The 13,287-nt window shown below is 31.0% G+C and overlaps 1 protein-coding gene across 2 annotated transcripts in view; it reads left to right on the forward strand.

Annotated features, from left to right (window-relative positions):
- Mp (collagen XV/XVIII-type protein multiplexin) overlaps window positions 1-13,287 on the forward strand; it is a 486,190-nt gene that overhangs the window by 52,023 nt on the left and 420,880 nt on the right. For both annotated transcript variants that reach the window (XM_088194596.1, XM_088194597.1), the window contains exon 2: window positions 4,394-4,461. In XM_088194596.1, the coding sequence (XP_088050722.1) occupies window positions 4,394-4,461 (68 nt within the window). The remainder of the gene's footprint in view (window positions 1-4,393; window positions 4,462-13,287) is intronic.

The raw sequence follows: 13,287 nt of genomic DNA on the forward strand, positions 1-13,287 counted from the left end.
AAGATCTGCTGTAATCCTCTCTTGAACTTCAAACTTCTTTCCATTATGGGATCATTTTCTATACAAAAATGTTCTAATTTATCAACCAATTTCAAGCCGTCATTTGTTGTTTTTAATGTGAAATATTTAGCTTCTTCGTTGCAACTGCTTTCTGAGTCATTAACTATGGTAGTTTCATTCAACATTTTGACTAATTCTTCTTCGTTCAACGTCGACCTTTCAATATTTCTCCGATATCTTGAATATCCATATCATGAAATCCTTCTACGCTAAAATCACGAAAAATGGTAATTATTCTTTGGTATCCATCTTCTATTGGTGGTACAACATTTTCTCCAGGGACAACTTCTAGCCATAGCTTTTTCCAGCAAGAATTGAAAGTCGATTTATATATTTCTTTAGTGGATGCAGAGACCATATCGATACAATTTCGAATAGAAATTATTTTCCAAGCTTGTGTAACTGTTAAATTCTCATCTTGTCTTGTGTAAATCAAACATGTTAATTAATTTTTAATTGTTGTTTTTTTCTGAAACCGTGTTATATAAAACGCGTTATACAAAAATATGCCACAATTCATCAACCGTGTTATATCAAAACCGACGATGGATTATCCGACGTAAACCAGTTGTGTTTCAATATTGAATGTAAAGAAATTATAACAATATTCTTTAGTGTTTTAGTATAGTTAGGAGCCTGTTTTTTTGGCGTCATTCTAGAGACTGTATTCTTTAAGCTATATAACAAAAACCATCTGCATAGTTGTTATTTCTTTGGAAGCTCTGAATGCGGCAAATTTCTGGAAGACCCTGACACTCTTAGTTGAGCAGATTCTTAATAGCTCTCTGTGGGGTTTTTGAAGCCCGACACTGAATTGGTGGAACCACAGCGATTAATCATACTCTTATATCTGTTTTCAAGAGCAGTTTAACTGCAATTTTTGCTTTGATTGTTCGTTACAGCTTATTCCATTTTAGGTTTTAAAAAAAATGCACATTGAATGACTAATTAGATATATTTGTTTAAATCAAGTATTGTTTATATTTTTATTATCCACATAATATAATAATGAACCGATGTACAAATTAATGATCAATCGCGGACTTGACTGAATCTGGTTGTTTCTTTCCGCTCATGTGGCTAAATCCGAATAGTCGTAAAGGTCATTGGTTTTGTGACGTTATCTCATAAGCTAAGATAGCAAGGATCATTAATTGGCATTGAAGTATTAAAATAGCAGATTTGATAAATACTAGGTCAAATGAATCTTGAGGTCGGTCGACGAGAAAATTATTTGCTCGCCGACCGAGTTATAGAACATGGCAGTAGTTTCGATCTAAGTGAATGTGTTCACAGTGAGGCACATAATGAGTGATTTTGTACAAAAAATATAATAGACTTTGGTTTATTATTATGAAATTTTTTTTTAATAATAGTTAGCTTTTTTTTACATTTATATTTTATAGTGTTCTCGCAGTTTTAATCCCAATTTTATAGTAAAATAATTTGTCACTTATTAATATTATTTTTTTACTGTGAGAACTCGGTTTAGATTAGTTTATTTAATTAAACACAGACAGACATATTTTTTAATTGCACTGTTTTTGTAAAACTAACTCTATTAAATGATTTTTCAGGTTCGCGCGTTCGTAAAATGTGGATTTTATGTGATTATTATATTATGCTATAAAAAATGCTGATACTCTTAATGAGTTGTATATTATCTTGCTGGCGAGGACATTAAAATTGCGTTATTTTTCTGTCTGTGTAATTTATATCGGCCGCCATAAAAAAAATTCAATTTATTTAGTCAATTAAGTGATAAAAAAAACGAAAATAAACAAATATTTCTGAAAAAAGTCAATAAAATAAGGGTTTAATATTTTTTTTATTTAAATACAGAAACGTAAAATAAAATCGATTCTGTCTGTATTTTGCTATAAAATACAGACATATTATTTTTTGTTGTTGTGTATACATACACATACACTTATCTATTCTATAATATTGATAGGAATATTAAAAAGAAATAATCATGCTAATGGCACCATTTCTAATTTTTACTAATTACTCTTTGTTCTCGCTAATAAAACCTATTGAAATAACACTGTAGGCAACGATACAATAGAGATATTAAAAAAATATTAATAATGGGATTTATTACCCAATTATTGCCATGATAATAGCGCAATGAATATTGCAATAATAAGTACAAACATATGTATTTTTTAGTTATTCTAAAAACAGAAACCTACATATAGAGTTTAAAAGATTCAATGTTTATTTTGTGTTTATTAGCTTAATGTCAATTTATTTATGTTATTGAACAGTTAAAATACTATAATTTACAGTATAAAAAAATTTTAATTATAGGGTCGTTACTTGTTCTTAATTTATTTTAACTGCACGTATATATTAAATGAAAATACATTTGATAAAAATACAATAAATGTATCTATGTCTTTGAAAAGGAAAGTCACTTTTAATGATCATTAAACAAAATCAATATTAATTACACAATTGAGTCTTTACTTCCATATAATATTAAATTTCAAATTATATTTTAACAGCTTTATTTTAAGTTCGATAAAGATTGATTAATCCGCCACATTTATAGTTTACGACAGTCCTTACTTAGACATTTTCTTTTTATTCAGAATTGCACTTCCAAGAAGATCTAAGCGTGGTGGTAATATTGTAAATCGTAAATGGCTGACTATATAATATGCATCACGAGAGTGTGTTTGATAGACTTAATGCTGTTGGCATTATTCCAGATGCGATGACACAAAACCAGAGGTAGGTTTAGCGCATATGGACTTTTTAACTTTTACGAGACATTGTTAGTTAAAGGCGCATCAACGTTACGCTTTCCAAGAACCTTTCTGTTCAACTTTGCTGATTTGTTACGACTTCTGCGCTCAACTAATTTACAAATCAACGTTGACATTAATTAATGCACGTGCAGTAACTTATGAGATAATTTTAGATCGTCTGTTTTGTAGTCTAGTTTCTTGTTTAGAGTGTAAAATATACTCGAAACGGTTGAACCATAAAACAAGCAATGCTCTCGAACAACACATGTACACCAAATTAGCCCACATTGCTCATAATCACTGTTTTTTATTTATAAATTATTTTAATACTATATCAACGTCGTTCATCACTTTGTGTCTCAAGTATTTTAAAGATAATGCATGAGCCCACGTTTAGCTTGACGATTTATAGTTGTGTTGACAAGTGTTGCATCCTTCTTGCATAATAAGTTGTAATACATTTCAATGCTGATTTGAAATTATGGCATTCTCCTCAAACCGACTGTAACTTTGGCCTCGTTCGTTGGCCATTTTTCACATGTGGAAGCATTTTTATTTAAATCACAAAGGGCAAAAAGAATTTAAATCTTGTGCTGTATGCAATGCAATGCAACTTGGTATGCGATGCATGCACATGCATGTTATTTTAAATCAATTTTATTATCGTTTTAAACTATGTGAAGCTAATTAGAAAGGAACTGGATTTCTTGAAAAAGCTATAAACATTTTATGAACATAATAATTAATAACTGATAATTTTAAAGATTTATTGTAATTACTTAAAAATCTATTAAATGCAATCACTAAATGTGAATAAGCTTATGGTTCATATTAAAATAATACAAATACGTGTATACGTGTCAAAACAAAGTAGACAATACATTGCGAGATGTTTATGTATATATTTACACAAGTGTGAATTCTTTTTAAAAATCTAAATGTATGTTTTCTTGATTGAAAATGTCAGACGGTCCTTCTTAGGTAATATTTCACAGCTTCTTTGATGGTTTCCTCTGCTATTTAAAAACCTCGCATCACTGGATATTTTTCTTTAGAAAATAAATTTAAATCATTAGTAATTTGATTGCAATATATGATGTAATTTTTATTATATCTCATAATAAAAATTACATCAAAATGATATTAAATATTAAAGCTATTTTAAAAATTCATAATTTAAAGTTTTATTTTATAATTAATGTGATTTTTACATATTTAAAAAAATAATATTTTATTGTATATAAAACCTGTTTTATTTTATTACATCGTGATAAAAAATTGTAATGAAGTGACAAAAAATTTGATGTTTCTTAAAAATGTTTTTAAATATTGTGCAATAGCTAATTTTAGTTTTTTAATAGGTACTACTTTTTTTTAGGAGAACATATTAAAAACTTATTTTTATTAAAAGAAAATCATGCAGTTAATTTGAACGCAATATATTTTTTTTTTTAAAGTTTGGAGCTAGATATAAAAACCTATTTTACAATAAAGCAAATTAATCCATTTATACCACGTGTTACTAAGTTATCTTAATGTATATGTGCATAACTAATTCTGTTTTTATTTACTTTCAGGATAATCACATTCATCGCTCTCGCCATCCTGAGGGTCACAGGGCAATCATTTTTCGGAACAAACATAGGTATGTACCTCCCTTTGATTCGAAAATAATTTTTTAGTACTATAAAACTTGAACCCCATATGTTTGTAAATAACAGGAGGTAGCAACTGTCATTTTGGATTATTTAAAACCCCCACTAGACACATAAATATTTTATCAGTGAATTAAAATGACGCACAATAGATCCGATGAGGAATCACACGCATTGGAATAATTATTGTAGTTTAGCTACTGTAAACGGAACGCGTCGTCGTTTCTACATTTGTCACAATTAGTGTTAATTTGAATGCTGTGGACTATTAATAATTGATCTGGGGTGATGAGAACCGTTTCCCTATCGGTTTTGGGCGTGTATAAATAGACGTTAAAACGTTAAGTATGTAGTTTGAGTTAAATATTCTCCGAAGTAGATAGTTTCTTCGAAAAACGAATTTGTGACGAAAACCAATCCTAGCCACATATGCTTTATGATATATTTTTTCATTGTTTATCTCTCACATATATAGAGAGAAGTATTACATAATTTAACATGCAATACCTTAAGATTGTGAGCTTAGAAAAAATATCTTTATTCAAACGTCATAAAAGTCTTATTAGTTAATTGTTTGTCCAAATAATTTAATCGTTTAAAGCTAATTAGAACATCATTGTATGTGTGACATTTCACTTATTTATTTTATCATGAAAGCCACTTTTTTTGCTTTAAATACACGAACTATTTAACTTCCTCCCGTTTTCAAGAGTTGTAGAAATGCTCTAAGGTCATCCCGATTCATAAAAAGGGCGTTAAATCTCACATTGACAATTACAGGTCAATAGCGTTGCTTTCAGCACCTGAAAAATTATTTATATTGCATGAATACATTTTTATTTATTGCAAGTGTATGCATGGTTTCCATCAATATCGATCCATTGTCACTAATATTTTTTCTAAATTTGTTTCAATATCATTGAACTCTGGTGTACATGTGGATGTTTTATGCACATATTTTGAAAAGGCATTTGATTAGATTCGATAGTTACTTATGCTTTAATTGTAAAAAAATGATCTTATTTTGGGTTTTCTGAAGGTCTTATAAATATCTTCTCAAATTATTTGACCAATAGATAACAGCTCGTCAAGTATAAAAACTCTTTTTCAGAACGATATAAGACCTCTACTAGAGTACCTCAATGATCCAACTTGGGTCTATTGCTGTTTCTATTGTTCATTAATGACATAGGAACAGCAATGCATTATTCAATTTTTTTTAGTAAATCCTGCAGGAGGATCTCAATCCTTTATGGAAGTGGGCCTACTATAACCAATTGTTTCTGAGTGTAAATAAATGTCACACAATTTTATTTTCAAGGTCATCGATGCCGGCAAAATATTCCTACCATCTCGGTGGATATATTCTAGACAGGTCTTCTTCTACTTGGGATTTAGATATGATTTTCGAAAAACGTTGGAAATTTAGTCTGCACATTGCAGATACTTTAAAAATGTTCGGTTTTATTTTAAGAAATGTGCACTACTTTAGAAATACTTTAGTATTGCGCACTCTTTACGATGCTCTAGTCCGCAGCACACTAGAAACTAGCTCTATTATTTGGATTCCAGGCGTAATGAGTCAATGTATTGAAATGAAGCTGGAAAAAGTACAGCGTAAATTCTTTTGATATTTATACTTGAAAGAATACATGTATTATCCGTTCTTGATTCCCAGTGCTTTTATTCTGGGAGCGCTAGGATACGCTTCTTTGCAAACTTGCAGAAGTGTTTATATTACAAAATACTTCTGAAAATCGCTCAAAGGCATCGTAGACAACTCTTCAGTGCTCGAGCAGCTCCAAGTGTGGGCTCCGAAGGTGGTTATAGTTCTCGGTCGCGTCCACTGTTCTTGCCTGTATAGTCTAGAGCTGGAGCACTTGCCAATTCTTCTCTGGTAAAGTCCGTTCGTCTGCTCAATACTGTGCATAGAGATATTGACATTTTCTCGTGTACATATGTGGTTTTGGTTCAATTTGTATGGGACAAAGTGATTTGTGTCTGTTTTTATCTTGTTTTTGTGATTTTACTTATATGTGTATATGTTTGTGTGTGTGTTCGTATATTCATTTGTATGTATGCATACGTATATACTATGTATAAATTTTAAAATTGTAATATATTTTATACTTTAAACAATCGTTACGCATTTGGTTAGCCCGTCAGATCACGATGGTCATAATTTTAATAAATAAACCTGTTTAAAACGTCATTGTGATTAGAAGTAAACCACATCAGAAATGCTAGTTGCAAAAAAGGTTTAATACATATGGCTTCCATTTTTAATAATTATCTAGTATCTATTCTTTCCGAATATAGATTTTATATTAAAAGTTTAGAAGAGTTTTTGGACGATCAAGTTTCTAATTTAGATTCAATTGTATCAATTGAAAAAATAAGCATTCTTTTCCGATACTTGATTAAAAAGCTATACTAATAAATTAAGCACTTTATCAATTAGCACGATTGCTTCTATTTAACGTCAGCTGCAATGAAAGCTTTTCGCGTCAATACCGTGAATGGATTTCGTCCTTTGAACGTATGTCACGTGGATTGGACACGTGGAAATTGAACGTTCACAATTTAAAGCTAAAATTGACGTTTTGGTATGATTAATCACCTCTAGGAACTTTTTTAAAAATAACGTAGCAAAAAATTTAATTTCTTGCAGAGCACTTTGCTCCTGTAGATTTTCGTGAACATTTTTACTTTTTTGAGCATGTGTTGTTTTAATCGTGGTTTACTGAGAGTCTAGCGGTTTGTTTAACTATTTTACTCGTGTAAACGGATTAGAGTTCTTTCACACTGACCACTATTTAGCGACCCACATGTGTTTTAACATTCAAACGTTGTTTAAGAACAAGAACGAATAAAGATAACAGCGAAACTAGAAAAGAGGTTTACTGAGAAAGATTAGGAGTGATATATTGTGCCCGGTTTAACGTATGAAGGTGAAAGTCATTTTAGCTATTTCAACGTTATATTTATAACATTTAAATAATTTATATATTATAAACAAAAATTTAGTTTATTATTTATTTAATATATAACTTGAAGGCTTTGCTTTGGTTTTTCTAATTTTAACAAATGTATGACAAAGCAAATCTAATCTTTCAAGTCAAATTTCACTATGTACACGTAGTTAGGTGTGAAACTGTATGTACCTATATATGTATTTCTGTGCACATGTTACTATGAACTCAGTGGCTGGTCAGTAAAATTTTACGATCTGTTGGCAAATCAAACAATATAATATTTCCTTATTTCTTACAGTTCGCGGCTACATGCCGCATGACATGACATCATAAAACCAATGTTACTGTATGGTTCTGTCCAAAGACTATTTACGCTGTTATTATGGACGTTTTTTGACCAAACGTGAGAAATTCTGTTCCAATAATAGGGGATCGAATTAATAATAATTAGTTCATATAAATAACACGATAATGGCTCAAAAAAAACTATTTAAAGTTTTAAATACCACGATTTTAAGTAGATTATCAGAGCATTAACTGCTACACTAAAACTGTACATGAATATCACAATTATTTATAGATGCCGAAATTGAGCTAACTAGATATTTATTTAAAAAATAATATTGAGAAATCGACTCCCGTGTGGAGCAAAAATTTGTGAATTGACGGTCGATTTTGTTGATAAAATATGTATTAGTAATATTTCAGATTAATGATTATATATTATTATTATCTAACTTTATATGAAAATTTATTGCAGAGAGATACATAACACAAAAAACTTTTGTTTGAGCTATTTATAGCGATATTCTCATACCAAGATAATATGTTAACTTGTTAACATCACAGTAAAGGAAAAGTTATTAAATTTTAGTGATTATAAATCAAAGAAAAATAAATATATTTTGTATGTAGGTATAGGTAAATATTATGAATTTGATAATATTAAACAAATAGTGGAGCCTAAAATTTTTAATTTTTAAAGTTTAAATATTTTGACTAAGCATTTTATATATTTTGTTCAATCTTTAGCATAAATACTTTGTTTTAAGTCACTCATTGTGTTGTTTACACCTGTTGATTATTTGTATGAGTTATATTACAACGCTAAAATGCTTTAGGCTAACACCTGTTATGTTTTAGCAATATAATTAATAATAAATCTGAGTATTTTTGCAAGTATATGTTAGTATAAATTAAAATTTTTGTAGCAACATCTTAATATTCTAAAAATATATGTATTTCCAGCATTTGTGTAAATAGTAGTTACAAACATGTTCCAATAATAACGTTATAAAATCAGTAAAGTACATAGTTTTTTTTTTTTACAATTGGAAAATATTATTCATTCAAGGCACACAATTCAATCAAAAAAGTAATAGCTCATTCTATTTAGATAATAAAATCCTAATTACCAATATTTATTGGTTTTGTATGATAATTTATGTAAAAACGAGGAATAAAATAGATAAAATTGTATTTTATACAGTATGTTACTAAATATAGATTTCTATATGAATATGTTAAACTTTTTCAATTATTCATAAAATTAATATGATGGTTAGAATGATAAATACAATTTTAACAAAACAAATATTTTTATACACTGTGGAAACTAGAAAACATCCATTAAAATTTATGCATTGACTGTGCGAAAAAACTTGTCGCAATATGCGTTAAAAGCGCAATAAACAAAATGACATTAGTCTTAAAAAATCATGAAAACGTTACATTGTAATTACAAAAAAGTGAATTCGTGTATGTGATAATAAAATAAATTTAAGGGATAAGCGAAAAGCATTCTTAATAGCATTTTGGGGCATATTCAATTACATTATTACATTGACAAATGCAACATTTTGAATGCACAATTTTCAAATCTCTATCTATTCAAACTTTTAACGCAAATATTTTTAAATGAATCGTCATAAGTATACGCTATGACGTACAATAGTAGAAGAACATTTTTGTTAGCACGATAGAATATGTTTGAATCCCGTATTTCCTTCTTTGTTTTTTATCTATAGCGCCTGTAGGAGTATATTTTTAAGGATTATTAACCCTAAGGGGTGTGACTTCGTAGACAGTAAGACTGGGTTATAAACCAGTAAGAATTTTATTTGGTAAAATTAAAAATATTGCGAGTATCGTTATTCTCAGAGCGGTAGTGGAGAAGCTGGCGAAGGGATGATGTCAGTGGAATATTCAGAGTTCTGGTTGATGTGGCAGCGACAGTATAGTGTAAGTTTATCTCTCTGTGCGGTGCTCGTATGGTGGAGTGTTTCTCAGATTGTGAGCGTCCATGAACTTATGTTGTCCACGAGGGGGCAGTGTCTTCGAATCTGCTAGTATCTGACATTGTCTGATAGTGTCTCCCGTCTTTCCATTAGAGACCAGCCTTAAGTATTTAGTGCTGCAAAGCTTGCTAACTAATCACAATCATGCAGCGATCATCCAACCAACCATTGCACTCGCTTCTTAGAACAACGAAAAATGTATACGCCTTTTTAAAGTGACATTTATTTGATAGACATCCTTTCAAGGTCGAATTGTGAAACGGAAATATTGCAGCCTTACTGTGCTTTTTGTCTTCCGATGATAAATTGTTTTCCGTGACCGTTTCGTAACAAAGAAATATTTATTCAATGCACCAGAGAATCTTTGCGTTTTTTCTAGTCATAACGAGGGCTTTTGTCTAGTCCTATATTTTACACTAATGTCTAGTGTATCCCTATTGATGGATATTCATTTTTGGTTTTGAACACCAATATAATTCTAAGCGATCATCACAGATTAGGTTTTTCCGAATTATTCTAATTTCATGGAAGAATATCGTGATCATTAATTAAAAAAAGCTAGGTCGTACATATTAGGTATAAAAATATATAAAAATAAGCTACATCAGCTCAGTGGGAATATCATATATGTATTAAAAATCTTAAAGAAATCCTCTCTAGTATATTATTAACTTTTATTCGGAACTATCACCTGATATCTCCAATTTGGAATTCATGCGAATTTATCTGAGCTCGCACTAGTTGGAGCTACATTGAAGAGCAAAAAACAACCACTACCCCCTTACTTCAACCTTGGTCTAGCTATGTCCGAAATTTAAAGTTGAACTCGATCTTTAGACGCAGACAATGCTATAATAAGTTGATTTATAGTGAGTAAACAAAGCACTTGGACTCGAAAGTGTTAATAATTTATAATTAAATAATTTTACCTTATATATAAATAGACACATTGGCACTTATATATTTCATTTTATAAAAGTTATATTGTAATTATTTTTAAATGCTTATTACAAAATAAAAGCATTTTTATATATGCAATTAAGATTTTATGTTTTTTGCAAATAGCTCTAATTTACTAACAATAATGTGCTATCGGTGAAATTAGATTTAATAAAAATAAATTCGTATTTTACCTAAGTCTTTCATTGACTTATATACACTAACAACAATTAATCTCCTTCTTGAGTAATTTTCGATGTTTAAGAAAACGTGCAAACTTACAGAGATAAATGTCAAAACACATTAATGACAAAAAAGTGTTAGCCATGCAGTTTTATATATTTTAGACGCCTTCAAGCAAGGCGAGTGTTCTTTTAAAAGAGCATACGAAATTTATGTATATTATATTTCATTATCAGAATAGAATGCGAGTTACCAGATCTTTTTAGTCTTTATTATTAAATTTAACACGGATAACTGTGTTAAAAAGTAAATAAATATTTTGAGCTCAATGAGCGAAATTGTACAGATTGTTTTACTTAGAAGCTATTATTTTTATTTAAGAAATAACAAAGCTTATATTGCACATCAAGGTATTCTTGAGATTTAAAATAAATGAGCCCAAGTCAAATAAATTAAAATAAAAATGTATACAAAGGCAAGTTGAACACTTCTAGTCATTCTTTGCCACTGTGCGGCAGTCACACGTTTATAATTGGTACAGGAAGTAACAGGAGGCGCACAGGTGGAAAAAGAACACCAAACCTCCAACCCTCACCGAGCGATCAATCGTCAGCTTTTTCGTTCGGGAGGCTGCCAAGGCACTAAATAAAAACAATCGACGTCCGATACAAGTATCGATTCGTGGGCATCGGCGACCATAAATCTATTCCCACGGCTCCCTCTGGCGCGGCAAGTGTCACCGCGTTGATTTATCGCCCCTTTTAGCTTTCTTAAACTTTTATCATTTCGAAGGGACTGGCCCTACTTTCCAGAGATAAGCGCCATTGAGACGTTAACGCCGATGCGCTCAAGCAACGCACCACAACTGGAGCTACTGTGCAGCGAATCTCTTTCCAAGAGTGACATGTCATGGGGAGCTAATGACTCGCGATGAGCCATTCAAGATGATAATGTCGGTTTAGCACACGGCCGTTGATTGATTGGATACCATGTGTGTGCTTTGTGGGTATGTTATTTCAAGGGACTCGTGTTTGGGTCGTTAAACGAGACGAATGGAATGGAAAATGCGTTTAGAGGCATGTGATAGATGTTTTGTGTTGTAACAGAACAGTTTAATCCAAACCGTGAATGTCCGATTTATGGTCAATAAATATGTTGTATTGAATTGGAAATAATCAATTTATACGATAACATAACATTAAGTTACAAAAATCGGACGTAATGTATTGTGTAAAAAAAAACAAATATTTTTTGACGTTGGTATGAAACAATATTTCTATTGAAAAATAATGATAAAGTTCATTTAAACACATCGTTTCTAGTTACAAGTTTATTCTTTTAACATCTTAATTGTTAATGCTACAAAAAATAAATAAAGCAGCTGCGGTGAATGCTGTGTTTATTATGCCTGCACTACACTCTCTAGAAGCTGGCGAAGGTTGGCCAAGGACGGAGAATATAGTGGGTTACTTCGGTTCTGCCCGCTCTAAAATCTCTCGGAAGTTGTCTGAGGTTACCGAGAACGGGAGGTAAAGTGGGGTATTCGAGCGCTTCCGAACACTGTCGGCAAACGGACCGAAGTCAAAAAAACTGAAGTCGGAGTTGCTCTTTCGAGCGCAAGCGGTGAGATACTTACCCTTTCGCTATCTCGCGTGTTAAGGGACGAGAGTAAGAGAGATAATGATATGGTTTTTCACAAACTGAGATAAAACTAGTAACTCGGTTCAATTTAAATATGCACGTAGGCGTCCTATGGTCAACATGCATGACGAGCGCTGCATCGTGATCACGTTATAATACCACATGTTTATCGGGGACTTCAACAGACTCTTACTGACATCCTTGAATATTTTAGGGCACCAAAAGGGATTAATTATATTTTTGATAGTATATTCTTCTGACAGATATCATTATTATATTTTTTTTCATATATAATTAAATAATTAAAAAATAATTAGTGGTACTTGATTTTGTTAAAAAAAATCTTTTTTAATATCCTAGATCGGGTTATATATATGTCACACCATAACGAATTCTTATTTAGAATCGATGGCGACAAATTCTAGGATAGTCACTGATGTGGTGTTCGTATTCTGAAGTATCATTTTTATGCCTTATGGCATTTTGCAAAAGCCGACAAAGATTTTGCGTAAATTGAATATTTACGACCGAAAAATTTTCACTGAAATTGTATTGCTGAGTACCCACACAAACTTTTATAATTATCAGTAGCGTAATTTTATTAATATGACAATTTAAAAATTGCAATTATTTGGCACATTTTTAGATTAAGCGCAAATATGCCAGCTGTACGTGACAGCAGCCGCCGCGTCGTGCGGACGTCAGTCACGGCCGCCGTCCGGACGGCTTATGAAATTTGTGGCAGTGTGGCCGCTACTCGGAAGTCAGCGACCTCGACCGA

This window comes from Plectrocnemia conspersa, unplaced genomic scaffold (assembly GCF_051122295.1).
Source record: "Plectrocnemia conspersa isolate PC_06_02 unplaced genomic scaffold, ASM5112229v1 ptg000010l, whole genome shotgun sequence".
Classification (NCBI taxonomy): Eukaryota; Metazoa; Arthropoda; class Insecta; order Trichoptera; family Polycentropodidae; genus Plectrocnemia; species Plectrocnemia conspersa.